This window comes from Hydra viridissima, unplaced genomic scaffold (assembly GCF_058129835.1).
Source record: "Hydra viridissima isolate aposymbiotic clone 2 unplaced genomic scaffold, HvirCarnegie_v1 scaffold_3, whole genome shotgun sequence".
Lineage (NCBI taxonomy): Eukaryota > Metazoa > Cnidaria > Hydrozoa > Anthoathecata > Hydridae > Hydra > Hydra viridissima.
Window position 1 is genome coordinate 1753268 of NW_028324302.1, and position 24554 is coordinate 1777821.

At 29.0% G+C, this 24554-nt stretch overlaps 2 protein-coding genes across 14 annotated transcripts in view; one reads left to right on the forward strand and one right to left on the reverse strand.

Annotated features, from left to right (window-relative positions):
- The window catches only part of LOC145201954 (polycystin-1-like protein 2), a 56774-nt gene extending 32523 nt beyond the window's left edge, over positions 1-24251 (reverse strand). For 5 of the 13 annotated variants that reach the window (XR_016451012.1, XR_016451013.1, XM_090082666.1 and 2 more), the window contains exons 1-8: positions 24007-24251; positions 15300-15390; positions 14140-14437; positions 12701-12870; positions 5557-5679; positions 5240-5341; positions 2947-3069; positions 801-923 (exon numbers count right to left, since the gene is read on the reverse strand). Coding sequence is in view for 11 of the 13 variants with exons in the window: in XM_090082666.1 (XP_089938792.1) it covers positions 801-923; positions 2947-3069; positions 5240-5341; positions 5557-5679; positions 12701-12870; positions 14140-14437; positions 15300-15390; positions 24007-24030 (1054 nt within the window). In the remaining 2 variants the exon portion in view is untranslated. Of the gene's footprint in view, positions 1-800; positions 924-2946; positions 3070-5239; positions 5342-5556; positions 5680-12700; positions 12871-14139; positions 14438-15299; positions 15420-24006 lie in introns of those variants that run through there. The other 8 variants (XM_090082673.1, XM_090082672.1, XM_090082676.1 and 5 more) reach the window with 5 other exon arrangements.
- LOC145182673 (uncharacterized) lies at positions 15669-17897 on the forward strand. The gene has a single exon (XM_090082735.1). The coding sequence runs from the start codon at positions 16713-16715 to the stop codon at positions 17793-17795; it is 1083 nt and encodes a 360-aa protein (XP_089938861.1). The 5' UTR covers positions 15669-16712; the 3' UTR covers positions 17796-17897.
- Positions 24252-24554: the final 303 nt, after the last annotated feature.

Here is a 24554-nt window from a genome sequence, read left to right on the forward strand (position 1 = left end):
CTTGAAAGTTTATCTTTTTTCAAATAGGAGAAATAAACAAGAATAACTCTCCCCTCATCAAAGCTGTTAGTTTTTTTTAGGGAGTAAAGCTCATTTAAAAGCTGTTTAACGTGAATATCCACAGCTATTTACACCTTTTCTCACCTTCTAATGAAAGCTTTTTAAATTATTACTAAATGTTATTGAAAAAATCTCTTGAAAATACTTGACACAATATTTAAATATACTTCACAAAATATGTAAGAATACTTGACACAGTAATTACGTGAAGTTCTAATGCTTGTGAAAAAAAATTGCTGAAAATTTATTCAACAATTTTTTAATTGTTGAATACACTTTCAACAATTTTTTAGTAAACTAAAAGTGCAATTAATGTTTTAATTGCACTTTTAGTTTATTATTTGATGAATATTTTCTAAAAATAAAAAATCTATCTCTTTTTTACTACTTTACTTTTCATTAAATTTTGACCAAGAAAATCAAGTTAACAAATTTACATAAAAGGCTGTTAGTTTTCAGAAATACAAAAGATCAATGATGATTCTAAGATTGGGTTCTTCAATATTCCACCAAATATTGTTAAAGCAGAATGAATTTCAATTAGCAGTCTTATTTTGATAATCAATTTATGAAAAATTCGAAGTCATTGTGCATTATCCAAGCATTCTTCTACACTAATGTTACTTCTGCAAATTAACATTACACAAAAACAGATTTTCATACAAATCAACTCTTTACAAGTTACTTTAAAAAGCTGATAGTTACTTAGAAAACACTAAAACACATAACAAGAATTGTACCTTCACAGAGCTGAGATGTCCTGTTGAAAAACAATCCAATAGAGCACAAGCATTGATAAGACCCCAAGAGATTAATGCAGGTAGCACTTGGTGTTTTGCAATGGTCAAAGCATTCATTTACATCTGCATAAAAAAATGGCAGTAATTTTAAAAATTAAAAAACTAATATGTATTACGAATATGTAACTTAAAACTGCTTCTAGTTAGAGCCATTTACATCTAATTCAAAAGGGTTTTCACCATTAACAAAAAACCATAACTTATATGTGCTCAGTTTGATAACTGATAAAGTTTTTTAAAATGCATAACATAAGTGTTAACCATAATACAATTTTGAGTTCACACTAGAGTTGAAATAAAATCCTATGAAGCACAAGCATTGATATGACCGCAAAAAGTATATGCAAGTAACTCTTTGTTCTTGGCAACAGCTTAAACACTCATTCATTCACCTTCAAGCACTCATTTCAGTATATATAAATAATTCAATATATATAAACAAAACATTCAGGAAGGTTGAGTACAGCAGCTTTCAAAAAGATAAGATCAATTATAAGTAGTTAAAAAACTGTTTTGATTTCAGATTTAAATAATAGGAACGTTTCCTAATGATATATAACACTTTTACCGATTCTTTTTATCCTTTTTGAAGAATTTAATGGTAAATTAAAGCAGCCCTATTAATTACTTGTTAAAAAGTGTGTCAAAATTATAAGGTCGTTTAGTTTTAAACTTAGTAACTTTTGAGTTAATTTTATGAGAATCTTGAAAATTTGTACTCCCTTTGAAATCTAATTTTATTTTACCCCCTAGAAAATTACTTTTAAGTGTGGCAGAGAAGATTAAAAGATGTAAGTGGAATGACGTCACACGTCAATAGGAAATTAGTCTAAGGTCATTTGAAGAGATGAATCATATAATGAGGTGGTTAGTCAAACCAATAATTATTGTTGAAAGATTAGCAGTAGAGAAACATAAGGAAAAATTTTGTTAGAGCCACTTACATCTAATTTAAAAGTGTTTTTACCATCAACAAAAAGCCATAACTTATATGTGCTCAGTTTGATAACTGATAAAGTTTTTTTAAATGCATAAGTGTAAAACATAACATAATTTAGAGTTCAAGCTAGAGTTGAAATAAAATCCTATGAAGCACAAGCATTGATAAAACTACAAAAGGTATATGCAAGTAGGGCTCAGAAACCGGTGGAAACCGCAACCGGTTAGGTTTGGAAGTATTTTGCTTACTTCTTTTTTTGATAAATTTTCTTATTTAAATTGTGATAACAATCTCAAATTAAAAATAATGAAAAAAAGAAAACGAATTTGTTGTCGACAAATTTGTTTTTGTAATGTTAAGAATAGCTGACTTTTGTATTAGTTTAAACATTATAAATTGTAGCATATTTTTACATTATTCTATTGTAAACTGATAGCAACAATATCAGGATTGCCATCTTTAGTGCAACGACCGCAGCAATCATTATCTGAAGTGCTGCAGGTTCCAAAAGCATGTGAAAAGGCAAACAAAGACAGTTTTGTTTAATTCTTTTAAAATGAACTAAAAACATTTAGTATTGGTTCATTTTGGGTCATATGGTTTACAAACAATGCTGGGCAGCAACAAATGCAAAGCAGTTAAGGAAAAGGATTAAAAGACAATTCAAAAAGATCAATATGAATGTTGTAAAGAACAAAAGAGAAGGCATATGCAGTAAAATGAAAAAGTAATAACAGTGATCTTATTCTATTTTGTGAACAGTTATCTGTTTCCATCCCTTAATCATGTTGTTTTGATAAAAACTTCTGAATGTTAAAGAGAAAAGTGATGTAGAAACAAGTGTTTTATATTTTCCCAAAAACTTTAAGCCCAACTTTAAGTTTTATCTAAATCTCATCTAAGTTTTATCCATATGAACCTTATCTTAGGCTTAAAGAAATGAATTATGTATTACGTATTACCTAATTACCAATAAAAGATACTTTTGGATTATCATATTTTGTGTGCCCTAGATTTATTGAAAAATTGCAAAGAAGCTTTAAACAAAAAACTATGAGAGACTGTTTCTTAGTATATATCCTAAACAACTAATCATAAACAGATGCTCTTGAGAAGATTTTAAAAAGGCGTAACAAAAATATTAACCTTCACAGAGCTGAGAAGTAGTGTTGAAAAACAATCCAATGGAGCACAAGCATTGATAGGACCCCAAAAGATTAATGCAGGTAGCATTTGGTATTTTGCAATGGTCTAAGCATTCATTCACATCTATATAAAAAATGACAGTGTTTTGGCATGTAACTCAATACTTTCCAAATTGCTTTCTCTATTAAAAGAAAGAAAATTATTATATACTTACAAGTCATCAGTTTTTTAACTGATGATCCAAAATGTGACTCTAAATTCACAGCTGTTGACAATTTATTATGGCCACCTTAGAAAATTAACAATATTAAAAAAGAAAGTTCTTTTTCTTAGTTTTACTTTTAAAATTGTTTTGTTACTTTATTAGGAAGCCTTAATTATCTTTTAATTATTGTTATGTTTTTGGTGACCCTTCTTTACTGGTAACTAATGTCACATTACTTTTCTACTATTAGTGGAAGTTGTGCAAGTGTGTGTGTACTTTTAAAAATTTTCTGAACTTATCATTTATATAGGTACTTAAAACAGGTAAGATAAATGTTTTGTCAAATTTTTACTAAAACCAGTTTTTTGTAGATTTTAAGAAACAATTTATCAACTGTGCATTTTAGCAAACAATCAACTTTAATTAAGCATTCTTTATTTGTGGGTATGAGCAAGAAAAAAGATTTACCAGCATAAAAAAAGTTGATAATACTAGTTGATATAATAGTTGAAAAAGTTGATAATACTAGTTATTTTCAAAGAGCTATTGTTAAAAGATGTGATGTTTTTTGAGTGTTTGTCCACATATGTAAGAAAAAATCAGCTTATTTAGAGAGCTTAACACCAAAGAAAATTTTAGGTAAAACCGTAAAAAATTTCTTTTTTAAATTCTTTGACCAGCACACGGTCAAGGAAAACTAAGTATAATAATACTTGAAAACCAACAAAAATTCAATGATTCTATTACTAAAAAAATTGAGCAGTCTGGAATCACAATCTCAAAGCAAGCTGTTCAACATTATCCAGCAAAAAGTCACAATTTACAGAGAAGGTTAGAATGGGCAAAAAGTTACAGTACAATCAATTAGAAATAACCAAGATTCACAACTTAAACACAACTTTCACAGATATTTATTACAGACAGATTATATACAGATATTTACTCACTTTTCAGATAACTATTGAAATGAAACTTTTTTTCACTTTTTATGCATGATTTAATGTCATTTCAAACAAAGCTCACTATGTGAAAAGAATAGTTAGAGAAAAATATTATCTTTTTATCAAATATATTATCAAGCTAAATTGTTCAGACAATTAAACATCCAACTTCTGTTTTTTGGTCTACTATTTGTGGAAAAAGGGATGGAAAGGCAGTAAATTGTTGAATGAATTGTGAACCAAGTAAAGTATAAAAATGTCCTTGGAGGAAAAACTTCATTTTTGATAGAATATTTATCTGTTATACAAGCCAGGAAACTTCCTGGATCTTAATCCAATAAAACATATTAGGGAGCTTATACAAAAAAAAAAAAAAAAAAAAAAAAGCATATCACATATAAAGTTGTTTTGAAAAAACTGAAATCATAGCAAAAATTTCCCAAAATGAAAATTTTACTAAACCCATAACAAAAAGTGAATAAGCTGTTATAAAGATAAAAGCAGGAGTTCCAGTAGATATTAAAAATCGATACTAATGTTTGACTAATTCAAGTAAGGATTGTTTGCTTTTCACCAGTTATCCCATTTTTATAATTTTGATAAATCTGAAGTTGAAAAATTACGAACAAGTATTTAAAGTTCAAACTTTCCTACAGTTTTTATAGAGCTCTGGGTGGCCATAGTGTTTTGTCATAAAGCTGTTTCTTCATTTAAGCAATAACCTATCTTTTCTGAGAGTATTTTCTGGCTGCATTTTCTTTAGATAAATAATAACTTAAAAAACTATTGTAAAATATCAAAAGAACAACATTCATTTAAAAATTTATAAATACCTGTTTTATTTGCTTTTGAAACAAGAAATATCAAACTTTCAATACTTACAACTTTTTTATTACATTTACAATTACATTTCAATATTAAACTTTATATTTAATTCACAATTAGATTTAAATATTACTCCATGTATAAAAGACAGGAAAAATATTGGAATATTAACTTTGACAGAAAAACATAAGCCCCTTCCTAAAGACATTTTAATAAGCAAGATGCCAAAACTTTTTAATGAATCAGCTAAATAGTCTTAAAATGTTTCATTTTAAATTAATTTTATTTTTGATTTAAGAATGTGAGTTAAGTAAAATAATACCTTCACAAAGATGTGATACATTATTCAAAGAAAATCCACTTGGGCATAAACATTCTAGAGAGCTATTCCCATTAAGACAACCAAGAGCTTCTTGTTTTTGAACTAAGTGAGATAAATATATAGAATATATATGTATAAATATATGAGATAGAAAAGTATATATCTATAGCAGACTGTTATGGTAAAAAAAAGACTTTTCACAGTGATTATGATAACCTCATCATATATACATTGGAAAACTATTTGTTTTAAGTCAAGATTAAGATCTAAAACTATGAAAATATAAAAAATCATTACATGTTGGAAAAAAAAACAACCTTTGCATGTAAAGTTCCCATCTATATATTGGCCTTCTAAGCAAGTACAAACAAAATACATCTTAGCTTCGTTGATGCAGTATTCATTTTGATTATTGCTACAATTCCCAGAAACACAAATTCCTACAATTAGTATTTAACTATTATCAAACATCAGATTAATATATATATTTTTTCATTTATTAGGATACTAGATAAAAAATTAACGTTAGCCAATTAGAAAACTACTAATTAATAAAAACTATATCTACCTTTTATCAGTTATTAATCCAAAATAACTAACTATTTTTGTTTTAACTATTTACTTAAACAATTTAAGAATTAGAAACCATACTAAAAAGCACTCCAAAAAATTTCATTTGTGACTTTGCTACTGCTCTTTACAAATGGGTAGAAAAATGATATAGATTATTTGTTAATGTTAACATAAAGACTTCTTGAATGATAAAAATAAAATAATGCAATAATGCATAAAAGTAATGCAAAAGCAAAATCAGCAGCACTATGTTTCAGAGATTGACAATAGGCATACCTTAAATCAATTTAAAATATTTAAGTTAATAAAGTTAATCAATAAATTTAAGTCTTTTCTAATGCAGTTTTTTCTGAGAACTTCTTAAGAAGAAGAAAAACTTTTATGCTTATTTGTTTTATGCTAATTTATGAAAGAACTCACAAATTTTTAAAAAATTTTATGGTTTAAAAATACAAGTTTTTACTTTTACTTTTAGCCTGGCCAGACAAATGTAAAACTTTATATGGCTGTTTTATGGCTGTTTGATAGACTCCCAAATCATTACATACCTATTTGAAAAACCCAGTTCTGGGTCTATCAAACAATTTTAATTTTAATCATGTAACATTACTTTGTAGGAGAAAAAACAAGACAATAAATTTATAAAATTGTGCAAAATACTTTTTTAGTAAGCCAGATTATTGGTATAACATTTTCTTAAAGCAGGAAAATTTTACTCCTTGGAATTATAATTAATCTGCTACATAGATCTTTTACTTTTCTTCAGATTTGAAGCACAAATGAACTAAAGTAACATAAATAAATTCTGAGATGGTTAATATAACAAGCGACCATTTCATTTTTAATCATTTAATTCTTTATTAATATTTTAAGCCATAGCTTTTGTTAAATTCCATCAAATCACTTTAATAGGTACTCATTTCTACTTAAAAAGTCAAACTTAATTTCATTCTTTTTTAACTCTGTGCAAATTATATTTTTATTTAAAAATTCTTATTTTGCAAAAAATTGTTAAAAATGTTGTCTTAATTAGTGTTGTTATAAACTTTGACTAAATTGACTAAAAGTCGACTAGTCGAAAGTCGAAATTAGTCGACTTTAAAAAATCGAATAGTCGATTTAATCGACTATGAGTTTCCTGCTAATCGACTAAAACTAGATTTAGTCGGTTAATCATCCTTACATTCTTATTTCTATTTTTTCACTTAATTCAATTTTATCAATCTTTATAATTGTTATGATGTTGACCAATCAGTAAAGGAAGTCTTTATAAGTAGTTTATCTTATAAATATAAACTATTTATAAAGATTGAGCCATGCAACAGTGGGCTAGGGGTGAGCAAAACCCCCCAAAACCAGGATATTGGAGGACCTGGGCAAAAGGTTGCCAAGGTTAGGCTGAGGAGGTTCAATCATTGCTGGACCAAATCTGGTAGGAAGAGGGAGAGGTTTTTTATGGACAATCGGTACTGGTTGCTGGAAGAGCAGGAGACAGTGGAGAAGATGGAAGTTAATGAAGGAGGTAAATCAAATATAATATAGTTGCAATTTGTTCTTAAAGTGATTAAAAATAGATAATAAACAGATGGTATCTGAGGATGTTGAGCTAGCCAGCATAGCACTAAAAGAGTCCTTGTTCCTCACCTGCCTGGTTCCCCTACAGATCTGGAGCAAGAAGGCATTTACCTATATTTAAACATACAAAATGTCCCATTTTTATTATAAAACTGTCAAGACATCCAATGACCCACCCTGAAATTAACATCTGTGCGGTAATGACCACTCCTAGAGACCAAGTATACACAGATTTGAATTCCGCGACCCCAATTATTAATACTTTAATTGAATTAAATATCTGATCATTGAACCTAATTTGCTGTATCTAGGGGGGGTCCAAAATTAACTTTTTTTAGATTTTTTGTAGTTTAACCACTTTTTCTTAATTAATTTTTTATGCTGATTTCGAATTTCACAATTTTTTTACTTCATTATCAATATTTAGCCTTCTACTTCAATTTTTTAAAAAAGTGATTTTTTTCACAAAAGAATTTACTGTTAAATTAAATGAAATCATTATTATTTTCAAATATAAGCGATGTAAAACACATAGTAAATTTTTTTTCATTTTATTAATAAAATATGTAATCATTATGCCTATTTATAAATAACACAAAAAATTAGACATTGCACATCATTAAGATAGTCTAATATTAATAATAATTTGTTTCGATCTCTATTGAAAGTGCAAAATAACTTTGTGGAAGTCATCGTAGGTGATTGTGGATTGCTGTGATGACTTTCCAAGTAGAACCTTCAAATTAGTAGCATATTCTTCTATAGAGATAAGACGGCGCTTTTTTGTATTTTTATCAAAAATCATGATTTTAAATAGAGTTGATTTCCGCGGCAATGACCTACTTTGTGTCTCTAAAATAAATTACTTCATTCTTCAATCGTTTTTGGCATTTTATCAGATCTTTCTCTTTTTCAATATATTCACTTACATCTGATCCACAAGTAAATGGGCCGCCTTGTAGTTTTAAACAAGTTAAAATAGAATTTCTCCTGGACGCCTGATGTAAAGCTTGTTGTTCTTTTTTAGTTAAGCCGTTTTGTCTCAGCTGAATCTGTCGCTGGTTCCAAATATATTCTATACTTTCAATTTTTCTAACAATAGGACCCATTTTCCGAAATAGCTCTAAATTACTTGAATCTTCATTTCTTAAATTATTTGAATATTTAAGAACATTACCACGTGAAACTGTTGAAAGTGACGGTTTTTTTCGAAGTGGATTGCTATGAGTTCCACACTGACGCTCAAGTTCAATATTATTTGTAATTGCTTTATCAACTCCAACGACTTGATTAAAAACGTAATACTCATCAGGTAACCGTTCATTGTTTCTTTCTCCAAACCCATAATGCTTTCCTCTTTGGTGTTGAAGAACTATAGCTAAACTTTTCCGAACTATATTTGCTAGAATAATGCAATCATCAAAGTTCTTTGATGAGTATTTTCGAACTACATCAACAACTTCTAAGCCATAATCTTCTTTAATGTGATTTTCAAATAGTCTCTTTGATACTCCTTGAACACATGGCTCTTTAAATTCAAAGAATTGTTGATTTATGACATCATTAGATAAGCTTGAATGCATCTTGCTAAAGAATATTTGCAGTTTAGAATGCGTGGCTTTACCTTTAGTTTTACAGAAAAATGGTGAAATGACTTGCATTCCAAAAGCTGCTACCACGACTAAAGTAACTATAATGTAATCAAAATTCATAGAATCTCGGACTAAACAAGCAAGTTTATTTGTAATATATTCATATTGGTCCAAAAACAGCTTAAAGTCATCCCAGTGAAAGCAAACTATAGAAGAACATTTCGAAAGACATTCAAATCGAACATCTTTAAATTCAAAAAGAAAAATATCTTTGTTTTTACGCTGCATAAAAGTTTTAAATTCTTTATAATAATTCCATGGTTTTTGAATAAAACTCGGACCAAACAAGTTTAGTACCCATGAGAGAAAGGTTAAGGACAACGTTTCCGTACTTTTGTTAATAGATATATCTAACAGAAAGCCTTTGAAAAGGTTATCCATATTCATTTCATTTTCAATTTGATTTAGAACTTTTTCAATAGCTCTGTCAAAACCTAAAGCTGTATGTGAAGTGCAAAACAGTTGACCAGCAGGAATTTCTCTATTGAGTATATCAGCTGTGACTTTAGATATTCCTATATTATGAACAGTACTGTCAGTCATATGAACGTCTACCTTCTGGTATAGTTCTTCTGAGGTGTATTTTGAGGCTTCCTGTAACATTTCGAATGTTGTTTTTATTCCATCTGCAATATTTGCTGTAGTTTCTGAAGCAATAATTGCTAATGTAGGCAAAGGAAAATAATATTCTCGGTTAATATGTAAACCAGAAGGTGCAAAGGTCCCAACATGTTTTCGAGTGGTAGAGTCAGTTGCGTGAGTTATTATATCGCCACTATTTTTAGCTTGAACAACTCTGTCTGCAATCAAGCCAAGAGAATACGCGTGCATCTGTTTTAGTTTTTTACGAATGGCACTGCGTGTTGGGAGTGTGTTAGAATCAATAAATGTGTTCTCAATAGCTTCACAATTATTTTTATCGTACTTTGATGTACGGTCAGTTTCATCTGGAATTTTCCATTTTGTTTTAAAAATTCGATTGCCGATTACTTTCAGTGCAACTTGCATTTCCCTCATCGAGAATCCTTCTCCATCTAACTCTGCACATGCATGGTAGATTTTTGATTGTCGCACATTAGGTGGAACATAAGTATTGTGAGAACTATCTTCAAACATTAATTTTGATTTTGATCTCGTCATGTATGGCTGTTTTGGTTCACTTACATCAACAAACATCACTCTCTTTTTTTTAATTGGTTCAGTGTCTTTTTCAAAGAACTGATATTCATTTTTTGTTAATTCTTTTTCAAGAAATTCATCTTCATCTTCAAATTCACTTAACTCACTATCATCATTATCAACGTACATTGTCTGATAAACTGCTGTTTCATTTCTAATCTTTTTCTCCATTTTTCTTTTTTCATTAACAACTTTTTGATGGAAAGTTTTATCAACATTTTGACAAGTAAAATTTCTGTTACCACGCATGTTTTCTAGATACGAGTAGTCTTCAGCATTCATTGAAATACCGAAAAACTTCTCTAGCTTTTCACGACGTTCTGGATTAAAGCAGAAAACGTCAAAATGTTTTTTAAGGGATTTGTTCATAGAAATACATCTACTTAAAAAACTATCACCTTGCTTGTTTTTGTCAACACCTTTTAAGTAGCGATATTCATTGATTTCACATTGCAGACGTTTTAAAATGGCCTGATATGATATTGTGTAGATATTACGCTCTGTCCAATGACTTTCTACTAACTTTGCAACTCTTCGACAAGCACTTTCAAAAGATACTTTATTGTTGACTTCGTTAATGACAAGTGCAAGAACATCTCTGAGTAAAGGCAACTTTGTATAATAAAATTTATCAACTGCAGGGAGACTTTCTAAAGGAGTTTGTTTATTTTGATTTAAAACTAGTTTGTTATTACGTCTTGTTACAATTTTTTTCATTTTAATTGATATCTAAATTTAGTTAACAATAATAAGCTATTTTTTAAGTATATAAAAGTTTTACGTTTTAACAAAAAAAGTTTTATTACATTTTTTTTTAAGACTATTATTCATTTTAATTCAAATTTATCCAATCAAAATTTAAATTGCATAAATTTTAAAATAAAGTTGCGTAACTTTATACGCAAAAAAACCGCTGCAAAGATTTTTCTTTTATATGTTTTTTTTTTTTTTTTTTATGTATCTTTAAAAATGTTTAAATAGAAGTAGAAGGCCAACCACAAAAAAATAGAAAAAACTGAATTGTTTTTAAAACTTTTCTACAAAAATTAATTAAGAATAACTGGTTAAACAAAATATATAGAATTTTGGACCCCCCCTACTGTATCACATAAACTTAACTCTTGGCTCACTGTATGTTGCACCACTTCATTAATATGTTTCCTTTTTCTCATTATTGTAACCAGTTGATGCTTAATATTGAAAAAAGAAAACGCTCTTGATACAGCAACAGCATGTGCTATTATAACAGTATCATACATCTAGTTTATTTGTTTACTCTCTTAAAGTTCTAGTTTTTTCATAGTGTCTAAAAGATAAATTGTCAAGCAACATTAAAGTATATGATTACAATAAAAAATTTTATTCAAATATTTCGACGAAATCGACTTTTAGTCGACTTAGTCGGTTTTAAAAATGTTTTAGTCAATTTTAGTCGACTTTGGAAAATAAATTAATCAATTTAGTTGACAGTCGAATAATTTCAAAGTCATAATAACGCTAGTCTTAATTTAGGATTTCAAAAAAATTTCATTTAAAACATGTTTATTTATCAGATTTAATTTGTTGCCAAAAGCCATCATTATTCAATTAAAGAGATAACTTTGAAAACTAATAATCAAAGAATTAAACAAATGAAAATTTATTTTTAAACTGTTTTATGTTTTAAGTTAAAACATATAATTTTATAAGGCCATTAAGAAGCAGGGAAAGTAGCTAAGCAATTTCTAGATGTCCTAGAACAAAATTTCAATCTAAAATGGGCCAATAAAACTAATTATCAAATGTTAACAAATTTTATGTTAAATGATAGGGAAACTCAAAAAAGTCAATTAAAAAAAATAAATAAACTGGTTTCTATCTTCAAACCATGTTCATTAATGCAAAAAAAAAAAAAAAAAAATTTCCTGACTAAAATTAATGGTTAATTATATGTAAATTAAAAGTTCATCATTAAATATTTTAAAACAGCTTTGTCTTTCAACTAAAAATAATACCACATTCCTTATAGTATATTCTACAGTAACCATCTGATAACTTTTTTCTTCATGTACATCTACATGATTTTAATTTGTGTATGCATGTATATATGCAAGTATATGTGAATACATTATATTAGTTAATTGACCTATATTTTATTTCTTTTAAATGTTCCTTTTAAGGGTTTAAGTTATAAATGTTTTAAATTTCTAATTTTATTGTATGATCAGTTTCATATTAATGCTTTTCTATATCTAATTTAAGTCAATGCACTTTACTTGTGAATTTCTCTTTACAATGACCTTTTTGTTTTTTACCTTTTTATTTTTATTTTTTTCTTATTAACACAGTTTATTGCTGTCATGTATTGTTCTGAGGTGTTTGGTCTGAAATTTTATTTATGTCATAACAATTACATAACTTGTTACATTTAGTTCTTTTAACAAATCAACATTAATTTACCAATAAAAATTCTTTATTAACTGAAATTAGATTTTAAAATTACCTAATCTAATTGAATTGAACCAATTTTGTGAAGATAATAATGATGATAAAATATTTAAAAGATCCACCACACCAACAGAAAGGACAGAGAGACCATTTACAACAGTAAGAACTTCTATGTAATATTTCTGAGTTGATCTCAAACTGATACTTGAAGAGGTTTGCAAAACCCTATCAGTAAAAAAACATAACTAGAAATAAGAAGTTATAAGATGATTTATACATTGAAGATGAAAATGTGGTGCTGAGCTTATACTATATAAAACATTTAATGTTTTTTATAGTATAAGCTCTGCACCAAAAATGTGATGCAGAGCTTATACTATATAGGTGACATTTAATGGGTCAGTATTATTAAAGAGTAAATCAGTATTTTAGGTAAATGGTCAGTATTACAATTAGCTATCAGTTAATTAACTTAGTTATGAGTTTTTAGTTAAACGGTCAGTAAATTAATCATGTGGTCAGTTATTTAACTAAAATGATTTGTATTTTGAATAAAATGATTTACATTTTAAATTAATATATAAACAGTTATAACTTATTTAAAATGATCTTCAACTTAATTAATGTATTATTTATTTTGAATAAAGTAACTAAGACTGCCATTTCTATCTGGGCACTGAACGAAGAAAGTTTGATAAATTTTTAACAGAATGCAAATCCTCTGGTAGAAAATGACACAATAGAAACCAAGCCTCATTGAAATTAAGGAAACAGAAATGAAAACATGAGTAGATAAGATGTGAAATGTACCTGAACAAATAAGATGCAATTGAAGGTAAACTGTTTTTAGGTCATCAGTCAGCTAGGTTTCAGACAGTACGGTCCCTTACAGTTGTGTCATCAAACTTTTAGGCATGAGAGCCATTTAGATCAACAAAGCTTTAGGTTTGTTGCAAATACTTTTGAAAAGAAAAGAGAGATTATTTTTAGATGGTGATACATTCTATAATATTTTTGGCAAAATACTGATCAATTCATCACAAATACTGACCAAAAAGTTTAAACCCTATATACAAAAAAACTGCTCCTAAAAAGATCCTGATCAAGCATTTATAACATGAGAGAAGTAGTTGGACCACACATTTAGCTTGACTTTTTTGGGGGCTGAGGTTAATGTAAATGTTCAGGAAAACTAAAAATCATTTCAGAGGTGGCAGATTTCTATTCATATTTCAAAATTGCCACAACTTTTATATAATTGTTCATAGTTAGAAAAAAAAACATAAAAATACTGGTGTAAAGGAACTAAAAAATTCAATCTCATGATTATTGGAAAATCAATTTGAAGTGATTTCTCTTAAAAAGATTGGTTTAAAGAAATTTTAAGTTTTTATAACACATTATCATCCAACTTATTTTAATCTCTTCTTTCTAAAAAAGGATATTCTACAAAAAAGAAAAAATCTACCATCAGATAAAAATGCCAACAATTACCCTAATGCAGAACTACTTAATATCAATGTCTTGTTGCCAGGAGAACTGTCAGTACTTAAATAAAGCTCACATTGTAGACTGCATGAAATGGAGAACTTGTAACTTTTTGATTCTTTCGGTTGAAACCATCCGCGGATTCTTTCACCATAGTTAGAACTTGTATTTAATGATGTCTCAATCCCATTAACAAATCCATAAGAGTCAGGAGATGTTGGAAACTTTGGATTTGATTTGAGTCCATTTAACCCTGTATATTTGTAATTGCCATAGTAAAGTTCAAAAAATAAGCCAACTGTGTCTATATGGAAAAACAAAGTTGGATTAGTGTAAAAATCCATAAAAATGCTTTTCAGAAAAAACTAGCATAAAATATCATAGCTCTAATTTAATATTTAAGCTGATCAATTATCTATCCTAAAGTACATGCAATAACTTTAAAAGCATTTTTTAAAAAGCTCAGAAAGTAAGAGAAACTAAATAAAAAGTGGAAATCCACATTAGAAGATCAACTCAACATTCCCCATACAAATTCCTCATAAGTAATTTAAGTATTTATGTAGAAGAAATGAATCTTTTAGCGTAAAGTAAATGAGTTTTAAATGGAAACATAAATTAGGATTGAAAAAGATTGTGAAAAATGAACCATTTTTAACTACGTAAAAACTTGAAGGGACTTAGTAGAGCAAATTAGAAATGGACTTTACAGTAACAGTTTCAAATTCAACTACTATCTTCTTAAAGTGAAATTTATTAAAAAACTAGCAATATTGATCAATAATACATCAGTTATATTTTATCTTAAGTATCAAGTTTAAGTTGCCTTATTGCCTTTGCCTAGTAACTTTAACTTTTATCAATTTTTATCTTATTTGGCAGGTGAGATCTTTAGATAAGGTTAATGAACTGAATGAGTCGCCTCATTGACCACAGAGGCAATAAATTTAAATAATACATATTTTTATGTCACATAAAATTATTATCACTGTTAAATTAAACATCATTGCACTATTGTAAATATTTAATTGCTTAAAATCTATGTAATGACATTCACATACAATTACATATTACAAAAAAAAACATATTATATATAACATATATACTACATAGTTATATATTACATATTTTACTTAATGGATAACTACAAAAATTATTTAACTTACAATAGTCCTGTTTTGTTAGATTGTTGTTTGAGTCAATGACTCCTTGAAACAACACAGTAGTTACACAATTTAGTGCAGCTGCTAAGATAATCTGAAAAAAAAGTTTTATGAGTAGCTTAGTCAAACTGAGCAATTAAAATATATATTTAAAAGCAGTCTATAAAAAATTTATATACAAATTTCAGCCCCAAATTAATTTTTTTTCTTAATTGAAACAAATCAAATAAACACTAAAAAATCAAAAAATAAAAGACATCATTGTGGCTCGTTGCTGAAACTTATTTTGATATTTTATACTATGACATTTAGACGTATGTCATAATTTATAATATCAAAACAAGTTTGAAGCAAAGCGTTTTAACTAGGGTTCGGAAAATGTGTCTGCGCAGATCTGCGCAGACAAAAATATGCGCATATCTGCGCAGACGTCGGCGCCGACGTCTGCGCAGACACTTTAATGGAAAAGAAAAATTTAAATTATCTGAATCAAATGTCTGAAATTATTTTTGCATAATTATCTACTTTTTACGATTTTTTCATTACTTATCTGTTTCTTTTTGGTTCGAGCTACGTATAATCAATCGATATAAACTTTTGTAAGTGTTTCTTACTACAACTTAAAGTGATTTAGAATCAAGAAATCTTGTATTTTCGTCATTCAAAATATTTAAAATGGAAAACATCAAAATTTCGAATTATTTGACAAAACTTGATCGAGAGAAGCGTTCTGACACTTGTTTAGCATGCAACAAAACTGTTCAATGGTCAAAGGAACGCCTTGCAGCGCATAAAAGATCAACATGTCCAAACGCCAGTGTCGAGGAAAAAAGATTGTTTTCAAAGCGTAATTATAAACCGTCACATCTAATCAATGATTCTCAGCAAGTTCCGTCTACGACTGATTCACCGACGCAGCGTGTACATCCACCAATTAATGAAGAGCTCAAAAATGATATCGATACGAAGCTTGCTAATTTCTTTTACCGTACGGGTATATCATTTCGTTTAGTCGAATGGGAGGCCTTTAAGGATTTCGTTAAGTCGCTCAATCCATCGTACGCATCTGTCATCCCGAATGCTAAAGCCTTATCAGGATCTCTGCTCGACAAACAATACACAAAATGTTCTACTTCTGTAAATGAAATTTTGAACTCTGAAAAAAACTTAACACTAATGTCTGACGGCTGGACGAACATAAGAGGCACATAAGATCACATAGTGAATTTTATAACATAAGATCACATAGTGAATTTTTGTATTAAAGGGCCCAATCAGAAGCCTTTTTTTTACACCTCGATAAATACATTCGGAATCATTCAAAATTCATCTGCAATTGCCGCGGCAATCTTACAAGTCATTGAGAAGATTGGCTCACAAAAATTTACCAGTTTCATAAGCGACAACGCTCCTGTTATGAAATCAGCGTGGAGGATCATTGAGGAGAAATATCCACACATCTCGGCTTGCGGATGTGGAGCTCTTGGAGTCAACTTGCTTGTGAAGGATATAGTTTCTACAACTGAGGCCACAAAAACAGTCAAAGACGCAGAAAAAACCATCAAATATGTGAAAAATCATCACATCGTGAAAGCAAAGTTTGATGAAAGACGAATTGCAGCAAATATTTCTCTTTCATTGTCCATGCCTGTATCTACACGATGGTTTAGTTATTATAAATCAATAAGCAGTCTCCAGCTATCAAAATACGTTCTTATTAAATTGGTAGACGAAGAAAGTACATTACTGAAGGAAATTCAACCAAAGAATACATCTGCTGATGTTATGGCATTGATAAAATCTAACCCATTTTGGGACAGTCTCTCTAAGCTTGTCAAAAGCATTGAATTTCCTTCCAACGTGATCGGAAAGCTAGAAAGTGATGAAGCTCCATTGTCTCTCGTGTATGATTACTTTGGTCAAATGTACAATTCATATATGGACGATAAAGACATACAACAAAAAGTGCAATCTCGCCTCGATTTTCTCTTTACACCAGGTATTGGAATTGCTTTCATGTTAACGCCCAAAAATGCCGCAGAAGGTCTATATTTGAATGAAGATAAAACCGATTTTATCACTGCTACAGTTGAATTCGCCAAAAAGATCAAATCTGAAATTGCTGACACTACTGAGGATGAGTTGATTGCTTTTATAGGAGAAATGGCTGCGCTGCCTGAGAGAAGAAAGGAAACAATATTCAAGATGAACGCGCGAAATTATTGGAACATTATCGGTCGCGATAAATATCCTGCTCTTTACGAAATTGTTAAGCCTATTAACGAAATGATCTGCTCATCGGCTACAGCAGAAAGAGCTTGGTCGACCTTTCGATTTATTCACTCGCGACTAAGAAATCGTCTTACGAATGAGAGAGTTGAAAAGCTGGTATTCTTGTATACCAATAGCGTGCTGATGGACACAAATGACAAGACTGATTACATTCTTGAAGAAGGTGCAATTCTCAATGAAATTGAATGTCAAGAAATCACCGAATAGGCGCCAGCATTACATTTTTTTATTACTGTAAGAATCTTTGAAAACTCCTATTGTTACTAATCACTAAATTTATAATAAAGTTAAAATATTACTTAAAACATTTTATAACTTTAAAAATTTTTTTGTTGATTTCAAAAAATCGTTTGCAAAGCAGTAAATTTTGTTGGCGCCGATGTCTGCGCAGACGTCAGCGCAGACAAATTATACTTTCTGCGCATATCTGCGCAGATCTGCGCAGACAGTCCGAACCCTAGTTTTAACTGAAAAGTGGCTTGTTTAACTTGGGATCGCTTGTATACAGCATACTAAGAATTTAGTGTACTGTTTAGAATAATGTAAAGTATACTGGAAAGTATAGCGTAAAACAAACTTTTGGCATAATTATTTTTTGGCGAAAATGTAATACAAATTTTAAAAGAAGTTTGAAGGATTTGCATTGTTACAACGTTTAAAAAATATTTGTTTGTTTTTTTTATTCAATGTTTTTGTTTTTGCGCTTTTCTATGATGCTTTTAAGCATCATAATGCTAATATTAAAATATAAGTTATATTAATGCTATATGGACGCTAATACTAAAATATAAGTTATATAAAAAATGTTTTTTCATAAACGATTGGTACAGTTATGCTCATCAGGAAATCATTAGCATCTATTGGCCGGTGACCCTGGTTCACTTCTCCCATGTGCTTTTTTTTTTTCCTTTAAACGTAAATTTAAAATTATTTTTTGGAAGCGATAATTGGCACAAACGGACAATATAAAAAACCTCGGCATATTAATGCAACGATAATTTTCCACTGTTATTGCGCAACTTTAAATAGTATTTGTTTTTCATAAAGACATTACAATTTGTTTAAATTAATTTTATTTATAGTTTCTGAAGATTTAATTTTGTTTTGATCATTTGGATTAATATACCAAGAGTTATGTATTTCTCCTTTAAGTCCATCTTCTTAGAATTTCTTAAAATGCTTTTGTTAGGCCAAAAACAACTCACCACAAATTCAAGAAAAAGTCAATGAAAACCTTTGAATGAAAAAATTGAGCAATAATTGGTGGGAATTTTAATTTTTTATAAAACAAAAAAAAGATGCAGAACCAGTGTATGCCAAATAAATTTATTAAATTTATGCACTTATTTAGTAAGTTTAATAATATTAATGTTCGTAAATTAAATCTCCTGCAAACGAGAGGCTTTGAACTGGCGAGGATGAGAATGAAACAATAAATAAAAATAGCGGTGTTAAAGCCCTGAAGATAATAGAAACCCGGAGTTTCAGATAAACCAAGAACAAAATTCCTAGGTTTTAATTGTTGTAAAATTAAGAAGTAATCTTTACGTGATAGAAAAAACAAAGGTGTGGATTGAGATCTTTGATAGAATGGTTGAATCAACTATCTTATCAATTATAGGTATGATTGGAAGTGGAATCTTTTACTTCTGTGTGTGAATTATCATTAAGGCAAGTCATCTTTGTTTTACATGGCCTTAGAACTAATGTCGATGCACTTGCAGGATCTGTTGGACAATTAATGCCATAATACTTGAATAATTCTGTCTTCAGATCCAAATGTTTTCATATCCAAGGTTCGTCGGTATCTCAGACGAAGTTTTAAAAAAATTGTTAATAGAACGGAAAAAATTTATGTGAAGGATCTATCAGCAATTACATAAGCGATTTTGTCATCTGGGGAATTTTATGAGTATTTAGAAAGCCAGGGAAAATTCCCCACAGGAGGTTATAAACCTAACTGAAGAAAAAGATATTACATGCAAAGTTATGTGGTTAATAAAAACTTAGAGTTTTCAGGTGAAAATTTATTATACTCAAGAACATTAGTTAGAGCATTACTAAAGTTTGTCTTTGTTTGAACGTAGTACTAAAAACCATATCTTAATAAAATTTTGGGCAAGTTTATTTTGGGCTTTTGTGTACAATTTAGTTTAGTTGAGACAGACAGTTTTGGTAACGGTATTATTGACCTCTTTTTGCTTACTTGTTTTTTAAAAAGAACAATTTTTTATTTTTAGATGAATTTCATCAGCATACAAATTCTCGTTAGAAAGACAGAGTTATCAAAACCGAAACACTCAGTTTATTGACTCCTACGTTGTATTGTAAACGTCTCCATTACCAAATGTTAAAGCCTAATCTTAAATCTGATTGGTTGATTAAATCGTTTTAGATGGCGAAGTTATAAAAGATTTATGAGTAAATTGTTGATTATGTGTGTTCTGGATAAAACTCTTTATCGATTTTTTTCATTTAAAAAGAGTTCCTATTCGTATAGTTGGCATAAATATTACTTGAGTAAAGTCAAGTAAATTTATTTTTTAAAAAATCAAAAAAAATTATTTTTACGAAAATTTATTGAAGTCAGCAGTGGGATGAAGCCAGCATTTAACCTGTTAAAGTCCTACCACTAATAGAAATTTTCTTTTTCTGACACCACGATGAAATTTAAGGTTATTTGGGATTACAAAGTAAAATAATTTTTTATTATCAAGTTTATAAAAGTAGAGTTAATGAATAAATGGGCTGCACTACAAAGGTAGATATTGGACTTCGGCCCTTCGCGCACTTTGAGATTATAACTGTAATGTAGGAGAAAAACATTTTGATGGGAATTTGTGAGTCAGGCTTTAAAGCGTTGCTAAAATGTAGTTATATGGATTGTACAAAGCAAATATAACAGTTGAACTACTGTTTAAAAATAATGCTAAAAAAAGTTAAAAATAGGTTGCTAAAAGTTTCTCAACATCTTTATCTAGTTCAACTTCAGATTTAAGTTCAACTTAATACTAGCAAAACAAACCAGAAGCAAGCACCAGTTTCTTAAGAAAAGAATCACCTTACGTTGGTTTGATTATAAAGTAATTTTAACCCGTAGTCCTATTTCAATTCCTTTTAAAGTGTTGAACTGCAAAAAAGATACGATGCTCGGTGCCTGAAATTTCAAACTTATGACCAAAAGATAAACAGAAGGGGTATTTTTTGCCGAAAAAGTGAATGCAATTAAAGAAAATGTAGTTTAATGTATTTAAGCTTGAATATGCATCTAAGCTTAAATATGCATTTAAGCTTAAATATGCATTTAAGCTTAAATTTGCGTTAAAAACAAACAAAAATGCAAAAAAGAATGAAAGTTATTTGTAAGTCCTATAAAACAAAAGATAATGATAATATCCGACAATAGTTTGCGCGGTATACAAAACTCATAATTCATAAAAGCTCATAATCAACTTACTTGGTTATATTATTAAATTCTATTTATTACTTATTATTTTTGTTATTGATTATCATTTTTATTGTTTATACTTTTTAAATTCTTTGTGTTGTTGCTGCTATTATTTGTTGTTTTTATGATACTTTGAAATGCTTTTTTATTGTTAATAGTTGTTGTCATTTATTTTCTTACAATGTGTTATTACTTTATAATAAGTTATACATACAAACGGTGCTCTCATGAAAAAATTAGTCTCATGCAACAACATCCTGACGAAACTTATTTTCTATTCAGATTGCCTCATTTTGAACGCATCAATTTTTATTTCGAAGAAAAATCAGAAATTCAAATTCTCTTGAACAAAAGCAAATCGCCGACGTAGTACCTTCCGCTATTATCATTATGTTAAGAAATAAGTTAGAATTAGAACTTTCTACCAAATTTTGCATGAGCGCGCGCGATCTGTTTACTCAAGTCATAGACAGCATTAGCATTTAAAGTATTAGAAAAACGTTTGTCAATTCTGTAGGAGATTCTATTAAAATCGAATTGAACTTAGCCAAAGACAGAGCGCAACTTTACCGAGAATACGTCTCTTTTTGCAATGTTTGCAAACGCAATAGTTTTACTTTTTGTATTATGTAAAGAAAAAAAATCATGCAACTTTATCTAATCTTAATAATGTTGATGATGATAACAACTATGCCTCTTGATTTGATTTTTTTATTGTTTATGCCGCTCGCTTTCTTGTATCAATTTTTATCAACAAGTTCAATTCATTGATACTACTGTTTATACTGTTGTAAAACTGGCTAAAGAAATCATTAGTTTTTTAAAAATAATTTGAAATAGTTTATATTCAAAATAAAAATAAGATCGAAATACATCCGTTCATTTCGAAAACATCGCAGAGATATAACCTTATTTTATAAGCAATGTTTGTTTATTTGAATGTTAAAACTTAATAAAATACCAGTTATTTGAAATAAAAAGAATTAACAAAAGAAAAAGGTATCGCTTGTCATTTAAAGAACCTTGTGAGGCTAAACAAGTATAACCAATATCAGTAAAATGCTACACTTGGTCTTGTCTTTTCTATTTCTTACTTAGATAAATATAACGAACCGTTAGTAAAAAAACTTAAGAGAGATGAAATGGAAATGAAATTTGATTTAAAAATTTTTTAAAATAATTAACATTTCCCTGGAAATTTTAGAGGAACAAATGGTGAATTTTGAAAGCAAAAAAGGTTTTCCGCTACAAAATGAAACTTTAAATTAAAGTTCCAGCAGAAAGATGCTGCTGGACCTAATGTCATTAGTTTAATGATCATGTGCATCAAGTGACATCAAGTGATGTTTGATTGATTTGCTTTGTTTTTTTTATTCTTTACTTAGCTAATTTGAGCTTGATATGGGCGGATATTTTGAGTTTTGCACGGAAACAGTGTGAATTTCTTTGTGCAGATAATACGACGATGGAGATTTTTTGAGTGTGAGAGTTGAGAAGATACTGTTTAGTGTTTGGGGAATGTATTTGGTTATGTTTGAGTACGTTAGATATTTGGTGTTGTTGGGTTGCCCTAAGCGTGGTGTGGGTGTGGTCCGTGCATAACTTGTGTATAATTCGTGTAAAGGCATCCAACAGTTTAATCTTAAGTAAGATTTAAAAACAAAATGTTTATACAATTAACAACAATGTAGTAATTCCTCAATTAAAATTAAAGTCAAATGATAACGATACTTACTTAAGGTTCTTCTCGTTTCGTGTAGAAAATACTCTCAAATATTTAACTCGAATATATATATATATATTTTTAATATTTTTAAACAGATAATAATATGCAATCAATAGTCATTTAAAAACACTTTCTTGTCACGGCTAATGCGTCTTTATATAAATTGTCTTTCTATATTAGAAGTATTCTCACTTTAAAATCTTCTCTTTCTCTTCTCTTTCTCTTTTCTTTCTTTGCTCTTCTTCTTTCTTTTCTCTCTAAAAAAATATCTTTTCACTTCTTTACCTCTTTTTCCCATAAATCTCTTTTCTCTCTTTCCCAAATATTTCTTTCATAAACTTTTCCTAAAAAGATCTTCTTTTTGATTTTTTCATAAAATCTTCACCAAATGATCTTTCGGATTTTTTTATAAAACCTTTCCATTGAAAAATTCCAAAAAAAAACTTTTAGATTTTTTCAACATTTCTTTTTCTAAGTGTCTGCAGATGTTTCTTAAAGCAGGTGTTGTCTTAACATAGACAATGAGCTTTATCTTCAAGTTCATATAGTGTTTTTGTTTCAACCGCAAAGTCATGGTTCTCAAAAGCAGGTTTTACCGGTCATCTTTTGATTACTTTTTGTCTATGGTCTCGACTTGTTTGTAAAAATCATAAAAGAGTTGCAGAATTTTCGCAAACCTTGCTAGTTGAACTATTATCATTTTTTCATGAAATTGTACATGTGTGTCCACGGAGTGTTTCGGCTGTTTCCCACTTTTCTTCGATCGATTATGCTATTTGTTTGATTCAGGTAATGCTTAAAGATTTTGTTTACAATTGAAGAGACATCCTCGGGTAAGTGAAGTAAGTATGACTAATGGCTTTCAAGAATTTTTGGAGGAAAACAATAGTTTAAAAAAAAAACCCTTCCTCAAGTTTTCAACAACATTATAAATTCATGGCAAAAATGTTTTAAGATACTAAAAAATGTTGTAGGTGGTGAAATCGTTGCATTTATTTTGCTGATGAGAAGTTTTTTCCGGGTGAATTATGTTATAGAGATTATTTTCTCTTGCAGCATTTATTTCCTGGGGGTAGGGGTGGGGTAGGGCGGGGGGTATTTGCTGGTGCAGCAATCAAATATCAAGATTAAATTGTAAGAGAGTGATAAAGCAATGAAACATTGAGTTTTTAAACTAATTTCTGTTTTTAATTACTTTATTCAAAATTTAATTCAATTGTTAGTAATAGAAAATGTTATATTACCAGTATTTCAAAAGCCAGTTTCATCTTTAAGTAGGTCTTTACCAAAATAAACAGTAGTTCGTTTCACTACTAGTTAAAACGCTTTATTTGTAGGCGTTAAATAACACCCCAGCACACATTACTTATAGCGGTTAATGCTTTGTAACTAACTGTTGTTAACATTTTAAATTACTGAATATGTGGTACTTTTTTTAGCTGCAAAACATCTCTTCTTAACCACATCTCAATATTTTCTCATTTATTTTATTGAACAGCCTGCGTACGGGTTATTATTTACTCAGATTTGAATCAAAAAATGAAAAAAGAAACTTAATTATTCAAGCATCAATTTTTTATTTAAACAATAGATTGTATATAAGATTGTGGGAGCTTCTCATGATGTAGTTGGGATGAGTATTAAACATAAATACTCTCATTCTAATTGCCGTAATTGTAGTTTGATAAGAGCAGAAGTTTGACAAGGAGAAGAAACCTCTCTATTATATTAGTACATTTTGTCTAAGTTCATCTGCATGCACAAGCTTTACTTTTAAAATCAGTATTATGTT